The 20551-nt window shown below is 37.8% G+C and overlaps 1 protein-coding gene across 1 annotated transcript in view; it reads right to left on the bottom strand.

The window, feature by feature from the left end:
• The window catches only part of pnkd (PNKD metallo-beta-lactamase domain containing), a 62415-nt gene that overhangs the window by 1774 nt on the left and 40090 nt on the right, over nt 1-20551 (bottom strand). The window contains exons 6-8 of the mRNA XM_039757388.1: nt 19952-20115; nt 15416-15502; nt 10629-10744 (exon numbers count right to left, since the gene is read on the bottom strand). Of these exons, the coding sequence (XP_039613322.1) occupies nt 10629-10744; nt 15416-15502; nt 19952-20115 (367 nt within the window). The remainder of the gene's footprint in view (nt 1-10628; nt 10745-15415; nt 15503-19951; nt 20116-20551) is intronic.

Raw genomic sequence — 20551 nt, 5'->3', positions numbered from 1 at the left:
CACAATCAACACTCAATACCCCAAAATGACAAAAGTGAAAGCAGGCTTTTAATATAGTGTGCAAATTTAATAGAGATAAAAATCTGAAATATCTACTTGATACCTACAATACAATACCCCCATCTGTCAATTGCAGATCATCTTCCCAAATATTAAAAACTATTAATGAGCAAAGGGAAAAGGGCATGGAGGGAATGGCATCATGCACTGCTGCTCTCAATTATTGACATTTCTGAAAAACGTAAATGGGAAAAGAAAGCCTCTCTTACACACACATTTTGAAGTTATTGGACCAAAAAACTCCATTCTGATAGTTTCCTTTGGATAAGGGGGAAAACGTCTTTGAGATATTTTTCTCGAAGTAAGCGGCAGAATCAGCCGGTGGCTGGCACAGCCGCTGGGTTTGATCCTTGGGCCACTACAGAGACAGCACACTCTCCATTAGAATTTTTCTGGTATCTCGGTTTTCTCTCACATTAGGTCTATATGATAAATGGCACCTCTCTTTTTGTTTGGGGTCTCCTGGTATGGCCTGGTGCCTCATACAAATTTGGCAAACTTCCTTGTGCAAGCTGATTCCAGGATAGTCTAAGGCTCCATGTTTTCCTTGGAGTACTGGGACAATGCCAGCCAGCTATTCAAGTCAGAAGAAAAATTCCATCCAAAAAAGACAAGATTCCCCTGAGGAGGATGTTCTCATTTTTAATTCAGATCTGTATTGAATGTACTGATATATCTGGGGAATTCTTACAATTACTCTTAAAAGGTAAATTCAATCACCTTTTTTGCCGAATGAGGGTTATACTAAAGAACAAGAATAACAAGGAGCCCCCAACTGCTTTTTCTGTAAAAACATGTTTACTGAACAGTTTCCAGTGTTTATCAATGTGGACTGCAACGGGTCACTGATTTAGATTTTATTATTCAATCTGATGCTTAGAAATCATATGACCAAAAAATTGTATTGATTTTTGAATTAATATATTTTATTAATCGCCAAGGGGAAATTGTCTTTTCGCATGACCTTTGATGGTCAGAATGCAGGGCCAGCATCATGTGATATAAATTGACAGAAACTGGGGTTGAATTTCACTCAAACTTGTGCCAAGTCGACTTTGTCCAGAGCACATCTTTTTGTCCCATCTCTGCAAAGTGAACAAGCAAATTGCCTGCATCCCTTCTTGCCTTCATTCTGTGACTGCAGAGTCTTCTGCTGCTCAAAGGCATAGTTTATAAATCTAAAAGGTTTAAAGAGTGCCTTACGCTGCAGTCATTTCTAAAATGTATATTGTGCTATAGCAAACATAGCGCACCTTCATTAAGTTCAAGCTGTGATGGTCTCTTTAGCTGACCCCAGCGTGGTTCATACCATATGCTAGATGCATCCATCATTATTACAGTTTTCTTCAAAACACAATGCCAAGGTTTAGGCTTTCCAGACTTATTAATGTCCACACAGACAAATGCCTTTGAGAGTGCATACTAGATGTCTCATAACAGCTACACTCGAAATGAAACAGTGAATTCTCTCACTCGCTAGGTAATTTTCTCGATTATTAAGCAGTTAGGAGACAGCTAAGAGAACCCTCTCTGTGTATCTTGTCATGAAAAGAGATGGCGTTATGTACAGACTCTGTGTTTGAATCTGAAACTGTTTACACATACAAGTGGAAACATGCTATTTTACTTTGAATCTGGGGACACCTTTACTCTCCCGCTATAAACCACTAGGTCAAAAATCACCACTGACCCGTCCTGCACATCAACAGTGATCTGATGGAGAAATGTATCCTGCTAAAATCAGCTCAATCTAAGTAACTCTGTTGGTGCTACTGTATTTACTATACAAAAAATCCCACTATGTTTCAAAATCTAACCATCTGAAGCAGAGTGTTGTTGACTCCATTAATGATTTTATTGTGGTTTACAATATTTGGAATTTCTACTAGGCCTATATGCCCCTATAGGTTTATTTTGTATGTTTACCTGCTGTTAAGCATTTAACACCGGATTTGTATTTTACATTACTTTTGATATAGTGAGAAGTCAAGCAAATTACACCTTTTATTGGCTAACTAAAAAGATTACAATATGCAAGCTTTTGAGATAACTCAGGCCTCTTCTTCAGGCAAGATGTAATTATTCCATCTTACCTGAAGAAGGGGCCTGAAAAAGTCAGTACAACACCCTAGTACTATTAATACTACTTAATATTAATATTAATTCAGGGATTACTAGTTATCACTGTGCTGCTCTGCCTTTGATAATCTGTCCAGCAGTCTGAGTCAACCTCCTATGAAGTGCTCTGCCTTGTATAGAAATGAATGAAAGTATCTGAAATTGCGTAAAGGAGAAAAAAAAAACTGGGTGACTAAGACTAACAGATGCTGAAGGATTAGACAGCGTAATGTTTTTCTGGGAATTTTGATAAAAGAGGAGAAGGGGGAGGCAACTTCCCTTCTTTAAGGAGTTAGGTTGGGTTTGCATTGTTTAATGGTCATAATTTTGCGAGCCCCATCTCCCTGTACAGAGGTGAATATGAGTGCATTTTTATGGGATATATGGTGGGAAATACATTGCTTGGTCTTACTCAACAAATTCACTTTTTTATAAGACAAGTTACTTAAAAATGAGTTGATAGATTTGACTTTAACTCAGATTAAACCTAATTATTGCTAGAGTGAAGTTGGAATTGCACAAACAAAATTAATACACTTAATATACACCTCCTCCACAAATATATATACACACAAATACATATCTCCTCCACAAGCACATACATACATACACAGAAATTAATTCACTCTGGTTTAAAACTATTATCAGAAAAACAATTAAGGATATTGAAAAGAGCTACATATTACAACTCTCTTAAAAAAGACACTTTAAGGTCATTTTTTTCAGGTTTCAATTTTCGTTCTGAATTTGCTAGATACATTAATTTTATCTTTTACCTGTTTAATCACTTTCTTAAACTGAAAGGCAAAAAGCCTTCAGTGTTGGTACAAATTCTTTAGCTTTAACTTTCATGTAGTGTTATTAACAACTAGTCGTTTTTTTTTTGTTTTTTTTTTACTGCTATCCCTATTATAAAAATGTGAATGTCGCTTAGCAACAGTTAAACTTGAGAACTACTATTATAAAAAAAACAAGTAGTACAAAAATTCTAAATTTGGGCTGCAGAAATGGTCCTACACAATCATTTATTTGATGCATGAATCATTTCTACACTGTCTAGATCCAGGCTTGGGGGGGGGGGAATACCCAGATTTATTTGTCTCTCTTTCCTAGGGTAAGGGTCGAGAGATGCCAAGGCAATGGCCACCTTAGATCCACCCTGCAGTTCCAAATCTCTGGGCCTTGCATTCAGTGTTGAGACTTCCTGTTGGAGGCCAGTGTCACATAGACCTGTATTTAACATCCCTAACTCTACTTTGTCCTTTAATGAAACCCCTAAGTTGATACCCTCCCCAGCTGAACCACTGAGACCAGAGCCTAGACCAAATGAGTATTTAAGGAGTTTATCTTATTTATCAAAGCACAAAAATAAAACACAAAGATAAAAGATTCAATGCAAAATAGAAGAAAATATTGTTCTTATAACAGTGTAATGGTTATCACTAATAGGATCTGCTTGCTGAATGTTTGGCATGTATTTTCCTGGGGTTTTTAATATGTTTATGTCTTGATGAATTTGTCTATGACCTTAATGGAATTACCCAACATTATTTGGAAAAAGGTCCTGATTGAGCTAATTGGCGAAAAACTAATAACAAGGAAATGAAAGGTGGAGAAGAGGAAAAAAGTAAGGAAATCAGGGAAGAGCTGGGTGATATAGGAGTCTATCCTGAAGAATCAAAGTGGCCGAAAAAAATGGGAGTGTGTTAAAAGGTGAAGAACGTGGAAGAAGAGGGTGCCTGCATTGGGCTGATTGGTAAGCTAACAACTTTATTCTTTTGCTGGGGACTTGCTACACCAGAACGCTTACAATCCATTGCAATTTCATATTCTGGTTATTATGATTCTGTTTTTCATGTTTTGGTCTATAATGTAATTATCAGGGGGTGGGTATGTATTATTTTGTTGTCTTGCAAGAATACTGAACTGGCATCCTTTAATACATTATTGTTTTTCATAAGATATTGTGGTGAATGTGTTATCTTTCTTGGGTGTACTGTACAGACTAATTTAGGGTTTAATATTCACCAGAGTTCCCAAATCTTTTAAAATTAAAAAAAAAAAAAAACAAACATATCAGCATTAATTGTCCTTTATGTGCATTGGAAATTGCGCTGCAAAATCTGCCATGCCTCTTCCACATCAGATAAAGTGATTTATTGCTTCAATAGTTAGGTGCACATGGCCCGACACACTCTGTATATAGACCTGTGAACGTGGTTTTGCTCACACCAAAAGTCCCAGCAACAACCCTGGACTCCATACAGATAGCCAGTTTATAAAGCGCGATGGCTATGTGCTTCTTGGTCAGGACTGGCTCCCTCATGTGCGCTACTGCAGAGGAGGATGCAAGTGGACCTATTGCGCTGCAAAATTCTATGAATGTTGAGCTGTTTATCCTAAAATTTTGTACCCACAGCTGCTCAGTAAAATCATTGCAGACAATTTCAAAGAAATCCTTAATACATGGCTTCTGCCAAGTTCTGTATAGGGAGTTTGTCTTCCCTTTATTGTATTCACTTCGGTTAAAAACCAACACAGCAATTGTAGAAGCAATTGAAATAACAGAACTAGCATCCATCATATCGGTTGCCATTTTTAACAAAACAAACTTTATTTACATAAAAACGCTCAATGGAAACAGACCATTCACATTTGGCTTTTGTCGACTTTTCAGAGGTGCTGCTTCTATTTTGCGCATAACTGCAATGGAAACACAACTACAGATTCAGACCTTCTTCTCTATTTTCAGGATGACTTCTGTCCCTTTTCAGATCTCCTTGGGTTTTATCTAAAATTGTTGCTCCCAAGAGTTCAGAGCCTCCTACTTCTTACTTATTTTGACCCACCCAGGACTTACCCTGCTGAGATGGTGTAATACTTCTTTTGACATTGACATTTTTCTTTTTAAGTCTAATAATCCTTAACACATACCATAAAAATATATATTTCTTCACATAATGAATATTTCCTTATTTCTAATTCTATTTTTACTTCAATTTGCAATAGGCGGTTACAGGAGAAAGAGATGAAGTAGTGGTGAATGCTCCATGAGAAAATGATAGGTGGCCTATCCTGTGTAAATACTCCCATCTGCATGATGAAAACATTATCTTTCCTCTTGAACCCTACATCTAAAACACGCATCTTAACAGCGTTTAACATTTTAAATCACAAATATTATTCTTCTTCTATACCGGCGAAAGACTGGTTTAGATTGAAAAAGTTAATGTATTACCAGCATGTGTATTATGACTGTACAGTATACATTTCATTCATGTAATTAAAGAATCTCTTGAATCTCTACTGTCAGTGTTTCTAATTCAGTTCCTTACTCACTTGCTTGAAAAGTTCTTGTAAAAACACCCATTTTAGATATAAATGCAGACATAATGATGCACCTAAATTTGTAAAACATTTAACAATGATAGTGAACAGAATACAGCTTTCTGTGTGAGCATTTATGAAGGTAAAACACATTTTACACATTTTAATAAAAATGCAAAGTAAATGATGCTTAAAGACACAGGAAAAGGAGAGTCCAGTTACATATGATGTTTAATATCACAGTAGGATATTTCTACAGTAACAATTAAACTGTTCACAGTCACAATCTACATATTGGACATATATAATCTAAGAAATAAATAAACAAAAACAAACTAAGTGTTAAACTTATAGAATATAAAAATATAGAACTATTGTGGAAAATATATTCTAGGATTTCTTTATGCACAGTATTCTAGAATAATGTCTTACATTCTGAATCAATGGTGTTCTGGCAGCAGTACATCTGCATTTTCCTCTTGTGTCTGTCCATGACTTTTTAGGCCAAATGTACCTATGAGCCTTTGCCAGTCATATTGCTTAACATGTTTTTTTTGCTGGCTTTCGTAATCTCTTTATTTCTTATTAGTCCCTGAATACTTTACCCAACGGCCTTTTTTATTTAAAAAGTCTCCTCATTTTTATTTCTTCAGTTTTCATCTCCACCTACTCTTTTCAAGTCATGTTCAATATAAAGATAACAGGTTTCTAAAATTGCTAAAAATAGGCAATATGTTTTCTGCTAGTTTATCAAGTTTAGTGATTTTTCATTGCCACATTTATATCCCTTAATTACAATGCTATATTTTTAGACACTGTTAAACAAAGCCTCAGATTAACTTTGTAAAATAGATCAATCGTTTTCAGTCAAACAGACATGCATGCCATGCTGGCTTATGTTTAAATTTCTTTTTTCTGTCTTTGTTAATTGTTCATTGTTTTCTGTCATTTCTGATAATACTGGTCTTTTCATTTTTGTAAAGTGATCCTTTCTGTCAATTTTATTCTATTTAGTTATTATTTCGTTTCTTATGTATGTTTTCTTGTATTTTATGGTTGGATCCTAAGAGACAGGGCCACCCATCAATCACATTAAGGGAACACCCCCAGCCATATAAAGCCAGCCTGGCAACTGAAGTCTGACATGGGTCATTGTGGGAACTTCTTTCTTCTTTGTATTTTTCCTCTAGTTATTTACTAGTTTATTCTTGTGGATTTTCATTTAGAACTCTTTTGCCTTTTAAGTCTTATTTTGATTATTTTTTGGTCTTTTGAACCTTTTGTTGTATTCTTTCATTTCATTCAAACAATCCACCTTTATAAAGATTTCTAGTGGTCTTACTCTATACAAGCCAGGAGTTGCCAGTGGTCTTCTCCCTTGTGAGGCATTTTTAGGGTTGTGCCATTGCAGAATATATGTATATGTTTTGAGAGTGAAGGGCATTTTTGCTGGTGTAGACTGAAGCTAGCCTATCAAGTTGAAGCTAGGCTGCCTTTTGGTGCACCAACTCTGGGCAGGCTAGTGGGATTCTGGCCTGTTTCCCTGGCTGTTTCTGAAGGTTTCACACCACCATGGCTACTTGTGAGATCACAAAAAGTACCAGCCACAGAGCTGTCACATTGTAAAAATGCAGTCACAGATGCTCCAGTTAAAAATAAGTGATCTTAAATCCCTACAAATACTAAATGCACAATTTGCACTCTCTTTCTCTTTTCACTCATTCATACAGGAATGTTTTAAATAAAATAACATTTTAACAAGCTTGCACTTTCTGAATATGTGGCAAAAAGCACAGTGCCATGAATAGGTATCTGCATCCTTCGTGATTTCCTCTACTACTGCAAACTTTAACATTGAATATTTTCAGGTGTTTAACCAAAATGCAACATTAGATAAAGAGTACCTACATTAACGAATAGCATATTTTCCAACTTATTTAACTTAATCTAATAAACAAAAAGTTACCCAGAACCAACTGGTACTGTGTGAAAAAGTAACTGTCCCTAGTTAAACCCAATCAATTGAAGGGAAAATTAGACACACCTGACTGAACACAGCCAAGCTTTATAACAGCCAGTCTCACTCAATATAAACCTTATTTATTTTGACTCTTACCATCAGAGCCAAATTACCAGCATGAAGATTTAATGAGCACACAATGTCAAGATTAAAGAAAATCCTAAATAGATCAGAAAAAAGTTGTCAATATATATCAGTCTGAAAAGAGCTGTAACACCATTTTCTTAGGCCCTGGGACTCCAAACAACCAAGAGAACAATAATTACCAAACGGAAAACGTTTGGAACAATGATGAAACTTTCCAGGAGTGCATGGTCTGACAAATGGAATCCAACAGCAACATAACAAGATCATGCAGAAAGTCATAAAGCACCCTAAAAAATCAATCAAAAGCCCTGCAAGCTTTGCTGACTTCAGCAAAGGTCAGTGCTCCACAATGAGACAGGCTCCGGATAACAAATAGGCTTCATTAGAAAGTAGCAAAACAGAAACCACTGATACCAAAGAAGAACATCAATGCTCATCTTTCCTTCTCCAGGAAGAACCTGGCCTCTTGTGAGAACTTCATTATAAATATGTCCCAGGAGGCTGGGGGCCAGACCCAGCTGGGACGCCTAGAAGGACTGGGAGGTAGTCTATATGTCCCCCAGACCTTGAGTGGGCAACCGCCCTGGATAGCAAGGGGACCACGGGGAAGTAGCAAGGAGGCTCAAGCCTGTGGTGGTCCGTGACTACCACCATGGAGCGCCCCAAGCCCGAGAGATCTACACTTCCGCCACACCTGGGAAGGTGGTGGAAGGACATTCCAACAACGACCAGAGTGCTTTCAGGTGCTCATGCGGCACTTCCGCCACACCAGGAAGAGCCACCGGAAGAGCATCAGCGAGCACCTGGAGCATGTCCAGGTGACTATAAAGGGGGCCGCCTTCCTACAGTCATGGAGCAAGAGTCGGGAGCTGGATGGGGACGAAGCTCCAGCGACAGAGGGAAGAAAGGCGGTCCACGGATGTTTGAAAGGCCCATGATTAGGGGTGTTTGTGCTGTGTTGGGACTTCAGAAGAATAAACGTGTGTGTTTTTGTATGATACTGGTGTCTGTCTGATGGTGTTCGGGCGACCTCTCACAATATACCATCAGGAATTCTGCTCTCTATTAGTAAATTCTTAATGAGAATGTTGAGTCTATGAGCTGAAGTGTGAAGGATCATGCAGCAAGACATGATCTAAAACACAAAATCAAGTCTACACTAGAATGATTAAAAAAAACAGCAAAGATTCTTTAGAAGGACCTGGAAAAAACAATTCATGCTCAAAAACCAACCACTGTTTCTAAATTAAAGCAGTTCTTCAAGGAAGAGTGGAGTAACATTCATCTACAGAGACAGATAATGAATTATAGGACATGTCTGGGTGTAGTCATTACACTTATAGGTGGCAGAAGTAACAATTAAGTGTAAGAGGGCAATTACATTTTCTGTAGTACTAGTTGGTGTTGGATAACTGTGCACATTCAATACATGACATATGTAAAAAGAGGTGCCCGTTATCTAATACCAGATTTTTTTTTTTGAAGACATGGAAACATTTAATGCCAACATTTTTCAATAAAAGAAATTAGGAAGGGACAAATACATTTTCATGGTGTTTTATGTATGAACTAGGAATAACACAAAATATATTATCTACAGTGGGTACGGAAAGTATTCAGACCCCCTTCAATTTTTAACTCTTTGTTATATTGCAGCCATTTGCTAAAATCTTTTAAATTATTTTTTTTCCTCATTAATGTACACACAGCACCCCATATTGACAGACAAAAAAAAGAATTTTTGAAATTGTTGCAGATTTATTAAAAAAGAAAAACTGAAATATCACATGGTCCTAACTATTCAGAGCCTTTGCTCAGTATTTAGTAGAAGCACCCTTTTGAGCTAATACAGCCATGAGTCTTGGGAAAGATGCAACAAGTTTTTCACACCAGGATTTGGGGATCCTCTGCCATTTCTCCTTGCAGATCCTCTCCAGTTCTGTCAGGTTGGATGGTAAACGTTGGTGGACAGCCATTTTTAGGTCTCTCCAGAGATGCTCAATTGGGTTTAAGTCAGGGCTCTGGCTGGGCCATTCAAGAACAGTCACAGAGTTGTTGTGAAGCCGCTCCTTCGTTATTTTAGCTGTGTGCTTAGGGTCATGGTCTTGTTGGAAGGTAAACCTTCGGCCCAGTCTGAGGTCCTTAGCACTCTGGAGAAGGTTTTTGTCCAGGATATCCCTGTACTTGGCCACATTCATCTTTCCCTCGATTGCAACCAGTTGTCCTGTCCCTGCAGCTGAAAAACACCCCCACAGCATGATACTGCCACCGCCATGCTTCACTGTGGGGACTGTATTGGACAAGTGATGAGCAGTGCCTGGTTGTCTCCACACATACCGCTTAGAATTAAGGCCAAAAAGTTCTACCTTGGTCTCATCAGACCAGAGAATCTTATTTCTCACCATCTCGGAGTCCTTCAGGTGTCTTTTAGCAAACTCCATGCGGGCTGTCATGTGTCTTGCCTCTCCTCAGTGTGTGGAGACAACCAGGCACTGCTCATCACTTGTCCAATACAGTACAGGCAGTACAGGCCCAGCCAGAGCCCTGACTTTAACCCAATTGAGCACCTCTGGAGAGACCTAAAAATGGCTGTCCACCAACGTTTACCATCCAACCCGACAGAACTGGAGAGGATCTGCAAGGAGGAATGGCAGAGGGTCCCCAAATCCAGGTGTGAAAAACTTGTTGCATCTTTCCCAAGACTCGTGGCTGTATTAGCTCAAAAGGGTGCTTCTACTAAATACTGAGCAAAGGGTCTGAATAGTTAGGACCATGTGATATTTCAGTTTTTCTTTTTTAATAAATTGGCAACAATTTCAAAAATGTCTTTTTTGTCTGTCAATATGGGGTGCTGTGTGTACATTAATGAGGAAAAATATTAATTTAAATGATTTTAGCAAATGGCTGCAATATAACAAAGAGTGAGAAATTGAAGGGGGTCTGAATACTTTCTGTACCCACTGTATACACTTGACTACAATATGTACTACACATCTCAGGAATTAACAGTACTTACTGTACATAATTTCTTTTCTCGCTGCTGTAAAACCCACACATATTTGCTTTCTCTAGCATCATTGCCTGGCTCAATCTCTGCAGCAAATGTTAAATTATCTTCTGCATATTCGTGACCTAGTAAATGTAAACAGACTGTTAAACCAAAAATTCTTTTACTTTATCACTTTGTTATTTTCAATTCATATTTATCATTCAATGCTTGAGATGCTAATCTAGACACTGACAAGCAATAAAAATTATCAATAATAAACAAGTTGCTGTGACGTGCTTTAAATGGTTATGTAGACATACTGTACATGCTGTATTTTCTACTATATTTATACATTTACATATTTATTTAGCTTACATTTGTATATACAAATAAGACTTAACTAGTACAAGAAAAAATAATGCATATGAAACAAGACAGACATGATATTTAAAGTGTACAAAACAAGTGAAAACTGCCATAAAGAGACAATGACTACAGGAGAAAGGAAAGAATAATCAAAAGGCAAATACAGTATTCTTTTGAACAATTTTTTGACTGAATGTTAGGCACAGGAAGAGAAACGTTTTTAAACAATAGTGGAGAGTGAAAAAAAGAAAAACGGGTTCTTAGTTTTGAGAACAAAGGCTACCAACAGCAAGGGATTAATTGCTACAGCCTAACATTTGATGCCATCTCAAATAAACTATTGGGGTTTCTTCAACATCTCCATCAATCAAGCCACAAAGATAGTTAAGGAAGCAAGAACTCAAAAGTATTGAATAAGAGACTTGCATATTTCCTGCCTTTAGTAATGTTCTTTATGTGTTAGTCTGTTGATACAGTTGCTGGCATGTGCAAAGTCAAACCAGCATTAATATTCAAGTTAGGTGCAATTTCTTCTTTAGTGCTGAATATTTTTTTTTTTTTTTTTTACTTTTTTTAGATTTCTGTTGCTTGTCAGGGAGTGAGTGGATAAAACTGGTTGTCAACTACAGATATCAATGTGAAAAACTAGAAAATAGGGCGGCACGGTGGCGCAGTGGTAGCGCTGCTGCCTTGCAGTTAGGAGACCCGGGTTTGCTTCCCGGGTCCCCCCTGCATGGAGTTTGCATGTTCTCCCCGTGTCGGCGTGGGTTTCCTCCGGGTACTCCGGTTTCCTCCCACAGTCCAAAGACATGCAGGTTAGGTCGGTTGGCAATTCTAAACTGGCCCTGGTGTGTGTGTGTCCTGCGGTGGATTGGCGCCCTGCCTGGGATTGGTTCCTGCCTTGCGCCCTGTGTTGGCTGGGATTGGCTCCAGCAGACCCCCCTGTGACCCTGAGTTCGGGTTCAACGGTTTGGAAAATGGATGGATGGATGTCCTCCTGATTTAGTATTAATTTCATTATTAAAAATAATATTGTAGAAAAGGAGTGGGGATAATCCTGCAGAGGTTAGCACTACCACTTCATGGATTCATCACACACCCCAGTTTCAAATCCCACAACCATGTCCATGTCTGTGTGGATTCTGCAAGTTCTCCATGGGTAACCTCCCACATTCCCAAAGTCATATTGTCTATGTTTGCTGGCAGTTCCAAAGTTGGCCTTTGTCTTTGTGCAGGAAAGTGTCTGCATGAGTGGACCCTCCAACAAACTGGCACCTTGCCCAGGGCTGGTTCCCACTGTGCACCTGTTACTAAGGGACAATCCCACATAAACCTCTGATTTATCAATAATCTATCTATATACAGTATATAATTCACTAAGGCAAGACAACCATGGAAAGCACACCGGAAGGGGCGTGGATTCACTGAGCCGCCAACAAGTAAGACACCTATGGCGCATGCAGGGAGGAGCAACGCCCACCAACTCCTGGCACCTCCGAGCCACGTTGACTGTTCATAGAGGCAAGTTTCTCGCGGAGGTGAATTACCATATGCAGCGTGTAAAACGGTTTGCGAGGGGTATTCCATGGGATCCTTAAAACAATCCTTTCCAACTGAGGTTAAAACACAATGAAGTAAGCAGTCTTTACAAACCAATAGCACCATAGCAAACTGTTTTACACGCTACATACAGCAATTCGCATCCGCGACAAACATGCGTCTTCTTCACTCACGCACAATTATATGTTGCTCTCTCCAGAGTTCCATCTTTTCATTCACTTACTGTTGTATTCTCACACCAACCCATTTTAGACAACCGTGTCTTTCCAGAAGTGTTTAGCATTCAATAAATAACTATGCATGAGATTGGGCGTGTGTCTACCCGGCGCAGAGAGGCGTGGGTAAGCCGTTGAACCCCATTCGGGCTGCAAACTGTGGAATTCCCACTAAGTGCGACTCATACGCTCCCACTGGTTGCGTCCCTACCCTTTGTGCACACCCCCCTCCCACCTCGCTACTACCGTGGTCGGGTGTCTTGGTGGATTATATATAGAAAAGCAGCCAAAACCGCACAGAGCAATGAAACGTCTACGTGAGTCACAGATGCATCTGGACTGTGTAAAGACGACAGTGACTCCAGTGACGAGTTGGAGGTGGGCACATGAGTGGGCAGTGCATACTGAACGAGAAATCAGCAGACTAGCATGACGGAGGGAGCTGAGTGGACGTTGTCCTCCTCTCCTGCTGTTCCACACTCCGTGCCTGAGTGCAGTGCACTCGCATCCCTCCGTCTGGCAGGAGAAGGCATGATGAGGGTCCGCCAGTTTTCGCTCACGGACGATTGTGTGTTGGTTCGTTCCGTACATTGTTACAATGTTGCTTTTCTTGCTGATTTATTACCTTACCGATTTTTCAAATGTAAAATTTTCTCCCTGTGCTTAAAAATCATTAAAAAATCGGCCTGATTATGCGGCGTATGGTATGCCGCGGGTTGGCTACTGTCACAGTGATTCAACTAACCAGAATAGTTCCAAAATTGTTTTAAATTACATATTTTGATGATAAAACATCTTTATTTTTAAGCAATTTCTATAAAACAAGCTTGACACCGTTTCCTCAAATGTGCAGCTTCCATCATGTGACAATGAAATATCAAATGCATGGCAGATCCAGCAAAATTCCCATAGTCACATTACACTTAGTTGGTGAAACCCACCTAACAGAGTAGACAAGCAGAAAAAAAGGAGAAAAGCCACAAAAGGGTAATAATGTGTTTAAGAGTTTTTGACCTGTGAATGTTAACTGCCCCAAACTCCCTCAAAGGTATTACATAGTGTTATGGCTCAGGAAAGAACCAGTGTCAATCAAACAAATTATATTATGTACAGAATTTCAATTTCACCACTGAATTAAGAGGATTAAAACTATTGTTGAACGTATGCATTATTACTGCAAACATTCCAGAAGCACAGATAGAATGATTTTGCTGCATCCTATGAACTTTTTGTTCTTTTTCTTGCATTGCACAAAAGAATACTAATCTTTTCCATTAACAGAAAACCTTAGACTACACTTGCTGGTGACAAATTAATGAACTAAGTTAAGGCAATGCATAGTTCAAGTTCTATTTAAAGCCATATTTCAAGTACTTTGTACCAGGCATCATTATGCAATAGAACATTGCTAAAGGATCATGACAAGGTACACTTGTTCATTTATACGTTTATTTTTAGAAGATGTCAGGTTTCCTCTCACTTCACTGCTGAGTGCTTTAAGATACCTTTAACAATATACATTTCTATACCCCAAGTCATACTTTCTTTCATCCATCCATTTTCCAACCCGTTTAATTCGAACATAGGGTCACAGGGGGTCTGCTGGAGCCAATCCCAGCCAACACAGGGCAAGGCAGGAACCAATCCCGGGCAGGGCGCCAACCCACCGCAAATATTTTGAAAAGCAGAATATTACATTTGTTCAAATGAAATGAAATAATGCAACGGAAAATGTAAAGGTAAAGACATATATAATAACATCTAGTGCATGGTCTTTTAACTAGCTTTCAAGATCAAAGCAGAATTGACATGTTTCATTGACCCGTCAAATGCCTCAATGATGTTACAGTATTTTGTGAAGGAAATATTTAGTGGTACAACGTGATACCAACAATCATGCTACAGTCAGATTTTTTAGTGCATAATAATGTGCACAATAATAAAACAACTTCATATCCAGATACTATGTGCCAACATTTGATGACTGGTAGATTCACTTGTAATCCCCACACAGTGTCAACACTTCCATCTTATAAATTCACAAGATGCATTTTTCCCCTGATCAACCAGGGTGCTGGGCTATCTGATCAATACTTTTTTCAGTTATGCAGTGTCTTCCTGGAATTAGAAGTCACTTATGCAGTGAAAAAGTACTGTGACTCTATTCTAACCTCAGGTCTTAGAGGGCAGTGTTGTGGTGTCAGAAATGTAGATACACAGTTAAGCTAAATTTGAGCTTTTTCTTGGCGATGCAAGGTTGTAGGAATGGAGGATTAGCAGGAAAAAGTGTGTGCTTCCTTTAGAGAACAAAACAACCACATGGGGTGTGTGCTCCAACACTTTTTAAGTGCTATCCATTTATTTAATAACTGGATTGCCAAGACTTCTGAATATCTGTGGTAAAAGCACAATCTCCACATTTAGACACTCTTTAAACAAGCATTTGATTACAAGTTATAATTAAAAGGACAATACTAGAGTAGAGTGTTCTATCAGAGTCAGAATTTTTTTTCTAATGATTTTAAAACCATTCACAAACAATAATCAATGGTCATTTTTATGTAATGTGTTAACTACATGTTCTTAGATTATTTGTATGAGGCTATATACAATTCCTTTTATTCAAAAATCCAAAGCAATGGAGAAATATTTTGTTTTCTAAAAACACTGTACCTGGCCACAAAAGTGTTTCATCTCCCAGACCAGCTACAGTGTCTAATGATGCCAGCATAGTTGAAGCACTGCCCTCAAACATTCTCCCTGTAGTTAAAAGGAAAAAAAAAATAAACAGCACTAGTCATCAGAAAAGGAAACAATTTATTATTATATGTTTGTAAAATTTACATTAAGACTGTCTCTTGGCAATATACAGAATAATTAATGAAACAAACAAACAATAACAAAATAAATTGAAGCATCCAGGTAAATCACTCAGTTCTCTTCTATATGACACTCAGCCACTGTAGTTTAAAATGTAGTAGTCACAATACAATAAACAGAATAATTTCCCTCCACCCTCATCTTTTCAGATTTTAGAAACAATTTCCTTTAGCAGTCAGTTCACAACTGGGAAGTAATTAACGACTTTAAAATTGTGAGTGATCTTCCTGTCTACAAGAAAGGAGGCAAAACGGATCCCACAATTGTAAACCAACAGGTCTTACCTCTACCCTGTGTAAATTATAAAAAAAAAACAATAATCAGAAAAAAATGAGAAGACCGCCTGTTTGAAAATAGTATTCTAAATAAAATCCAACACAGGAGGTTCCTTTGATAAACCCATCAAATTAATCTGACGGAGTTCCTTAACAGACTACTGAAGTAGTAAACAAAAGCAAAATATACAAAATAATGCATTTAAAATTTTGAAAAAGGAAAGCAATTCACACCAAAGATTATTTCTGAATCTAGGGGCCATTAGCATCACATTTCACTTTTGAATCTCCACATAGGGTGAGGTGACCAGATGACCACCTCAGGGGCCTGTACTGTGGTCATTGTTCTCTCTAAGGTGTATTAGTAAACTTAACTCTAATATGGTGAGTAAACGTGTGCATGCATCCAACTTCTAACTTACTAATCCAGTTCATGGTCAAAAGGAGCCTACAGCAGGAACACTTGGTACAAGGTGGGACACCAACTATTTTCAACTTTTCCCAGAAATGAATACCATATAACAAAGAAATCACATGTTTATCTGTATTTATTTTATGTTTAGAGAAATCACTATGAGAAGAAAACATTACAACATTCATCAACATGTCATCTTTTTTTTTTTTTCTTTGTTGTGTGCTAAGTTTCTGTTCTCAATTACTGCATCCTCTACATCAAACTGTAGCTTCATGCTATCATCAGAGCAGAATATGAATGTCATTGTAGCACACGTGTGACATAACTGGGGATATAAATTTGCTTTGCAAGTTCAACAGTCTTACAGTTTAGAGATTTTACTTTTCTGTTATTCCTGTGCATAGCCCTGTGAAATCATTCATGTCATGATGTGTTCCTGTGAACCAGACAGTCTCGCAGCGAGCAGGAGCCATTGTGCCCTGTATCTTTGAAACTGGCTATAGACACTTTCCCACCACAGGAACTTTTTAGAAATTCAGGACCTTTTGTACCATTCCCACCACGGTAACCTTGGACATTTGCAGTTCCTGGTACTTTTTTTAAGCCCCTACTCCAGGGTATGTACTTTTTGTTCAACAAGGAACTAACATGGGTGGAGCATGGGCCATGAATTGTGCCGAATGACTGACCACAAGGACTAATGCCATCTATTTTTAATTTGAATTTCATAACAGCATTAATTAATGTACATTTAATGATTAACATTACTGTTACCCTCTTTTTGCTTACATCTTATTTCCACCGCACAATCTTGAATCTCTGAAATCCAACGCCTTCTCTTTTGTGCTCTAACTTTCCTGTTTTGTAACCCTGTTGACTAATTCCTTAAATCAATTCTCTGAAATAGCAATAAATGCATTTACAATAACACACAGCACAAGGACAACACCTCCTCCATTGTTTTGACGGTACAGCTGCCTATTGAAAGGATGTCAACGGTTTAACCTACGACCTTTGCACATCACATATCTTGCATAAAGGGTACAATTCTTGTTGCGTGGTGGGAACTCAACACATGAACGTGGCCCAGAGCCTACATCATATACAGTAGAAGCTCACTGGTTTCAGAAAACAAAGTTCCTGCAGTGGGAAAGCACCTTATGACTCAGAGGAGGGTTTCTTGTAAGCTGGTTAAGTTCTCAAACTAGGGGTATACCGGTAGGCAATGAATTTTATTCAAATAATTAATAAAAAGAAAAAAGCACAATGGCAAAAAGTTATGACACATGCTTGTTGCAATCAGTTTTAGATCTGCTTTTATTTTTAAAAATGCAATTTATATTTAGGCAAACAGTGCAATTTTTAATTTAAATAGTGTGAACTGCTTCACCTCAAACAGCAGTCTATAGAACATGTAGAAATATAAAGGGACATTTTGCCATTTTTTTCTATTTAACTAAATGGTGTTTTTTTTTTTTTGAAAAATAACTACAAATAACAAAAGGCTACAAGTTGTAACTGCTTATGTAAAGGAATAAAAACCAAAGTGCAAACAGATCACTTTAAAAACTTAAGGTGGACACACATGGATGGTGAGGTTGAGGATGAAGAAGTGAAGGGGAAAAGCATTGGGGGGACCTTAAGTTTGCCCAAATATTTTTTATATTTGATAATTTAATAGCTGCTGGAAGCAATTCTGGCAAGGTGCCTCTTAACGTTTCTGGCTACTGCTTGATTACATTTTTACCAACAAATAGTGCTTTGATTCAGTGTTCAAAATTTGCCATCAAAAACCAAAAACAAAGAAAAAAAGTATGTCAGATTTTACTCAAATAAGGGTTGTGTCACTATAGTGAGCCAATTGCTTGTCTACTGCCATAGGCCTACTACAGCTGCTGTTTGTTATGCTGGAGTTTCCAGCATCATCCTGTTAAGTTCCATGCAATTGGAATTTTTTCAGTTTTGCCAGCATAATCTGCTGACTCATAACAAAAAGTGGGCTATGTTTTTATGTTGTCTGTCAAGCCAGGCAAATTCTACAGAGGCAACAGGGTTCTCATTTGTTTTCTGCTTGAAAGAAAATCTTCATGGGCAGCAGTTTTTCCGTTTATTTAGTCAGACAACTGCATTAAAACAATCTTGGACATTTGGCTTGACCTAGATTTGCCAAGCTTGCACGCTAGTTTCCCCATGGCTAAACCAAGAAATAAAATATCAGAACACTTAACTGCTGATTGAGTTCTATGGTTACTATGATTTTGTTTCATTATGCACTTCATTTCTTATATTAAAAACACTTTATTAAAATGTATACTGCAAAAAGTTTATGATTACAATAAAATTGCAATGTGTGGTACACAAAGAAAACTGCTGACTAACCAAAAGGATGGTGAAACAATAACAAGAGGGGATACTACTGACCATCCTACAAATTCCAACACCTCCACTACTAGATATATACCAGATGAACCACGCATTAGAATGTTTTTGCTTGCACTTTCAGTATGAAATGATTAGTGTTGTCCAGCTTCCATAGGTGTATCCTGCTGCACATCTCTGGCATAAAGACACAGAGAAATGAATGTGACCTCGCCAATCTAAAATAACGGGGAATCTCTACATGTGATTGTGTAGAACTGATGGTTTAATGAGTATAACAGTCCAGACACACATAGGGCCATGGAAAGAGCTCATTCTGAAGCCGCGCATAGAAAACACACTACTTCCAAATTAGACACTGCCCCAGTACTGATGAGATGTGGGGTTGAGGATCACGGTCTTTTTTTTTGTTGAACAAGATGAGATACTTTCTATGAAACCAGAAGGTCCCTCATCCATACCTAGCAGTGGCAGTTAGCCAAAACACCACCAAAGCATGAATTCTTAGATAAAGACAAATGGTGCAGAAACCTGGGTTTCATTCCCTTGGAAGGTGCAGTGTAATAGTCCAGGCACACATTAAACAGCAGGAGGCTGGGACAGAGCTTAGCCTCACATTACACACACATTGAGGCTTAGAAGCTAGGTGGTTTGGTGTGGGGGTTGGGTTAAGTCTCCTGCTCAATGAGGTAAATAACAGAAGGCCTCTCAGACAGACACTCAGTTTTAAATATACTTTCTGGGAATAAGGGCAGGCATTTTCTATTGACAAGGCAGCATTTCAAAATAGGATATATTTACTTTGCAGTACTCAAAGATGAATTATTATTAATTATTTCATAAAATGGGGTAACTATGTCTGTTATAAAGCAAGAACAGCCATTATATGGAGGTGGCTTTAAAGTATAAGCTGATAATCATTTAATTATTTTGGTATCTATGGTAACTGTAGACAAAATTATTTTTATTGTGTGCTTGTCCTCCAGATTAAAACACACCAGCATGGCTATTCTCATAAAGATTAATACTACAGGAACACTGCACAGAACACTCATTATATCCAAGCTGGCTTGCACTTGAGCTATTCTCCGTTATAACAGCATGTACTTTATTCAGTTTGAAAAACAAACATAAGTTGCCCAGAAATAATCCATTCAAGCCTAACTCAAGATTTTCAAAATGACAAGATTCTCATTTTTTCTGTTCTGCTAATAGCAAATAAAAATATAAAAAGTAAACAAACAGACACATATCACTCACCACAACCAGAAAGAAAAATAAGATCGCCTGAGAAGAGACTGGAAGGGCCATCGATGGACTTCCCATCAAGAAGATAAATCATGTGGCCAACAGTATGGCCTGGTGTAAAGAAAGCCTTGAAATGCAGTCTTCCAACTTCTATTGAATCTTCATTAGAAAGTGGACTGTAACACAGAAATCGAAACATATTATTACTAATTATGAAAGAGCAGGAAAATGTGAACAGCACAACTATACTAAATAACTGGATCATTTTGTTTGCTTCTTTATTAATTTATTTTATTATGCATATACTGTATCAGTAAATAGATAAATTAGTGAACATGGTTTACATTTTTAAGGTAAACATACATATTCGATGCTATAACATTTGTTCAAAAATATGTGCACACTGAATTTTTTTTTTTTTTTAATAAGATAAACATGCAGAATAATTTGAAATATTTACTGAATATAAATTCAACAGTTTCCTTCAGGCTTAATTTCTGCATAGTTTTTTTTTTTTTACAGCTTTCAAAAGGTTAGATTATTTGCAATTAAACATTACTTCTAATGTACAAGCAATAAACTGCGCTTAACTGTACTAGACTTTTTTTCAAT

The sequence above is a fragment of the Polypterus senegalus genome, chromosome 6 (assembly GCF_016835505.1).
Source record: "Polypterus senegalus isolate Bchr_013 chromosome 6, ASM1683550v1, whole genome shotgun sequence".
Lineage (NCBI taxonomy): Eukaryota > Metazoa > Chordata > Cladistia > Polypteriformes > Polypteridae > Polypterus > Polypterus senegalus.
Note: the sequence above shows the minus strand (reverse complement) of the source record. Positions and strands in the feature narration are given on the sequence as shown.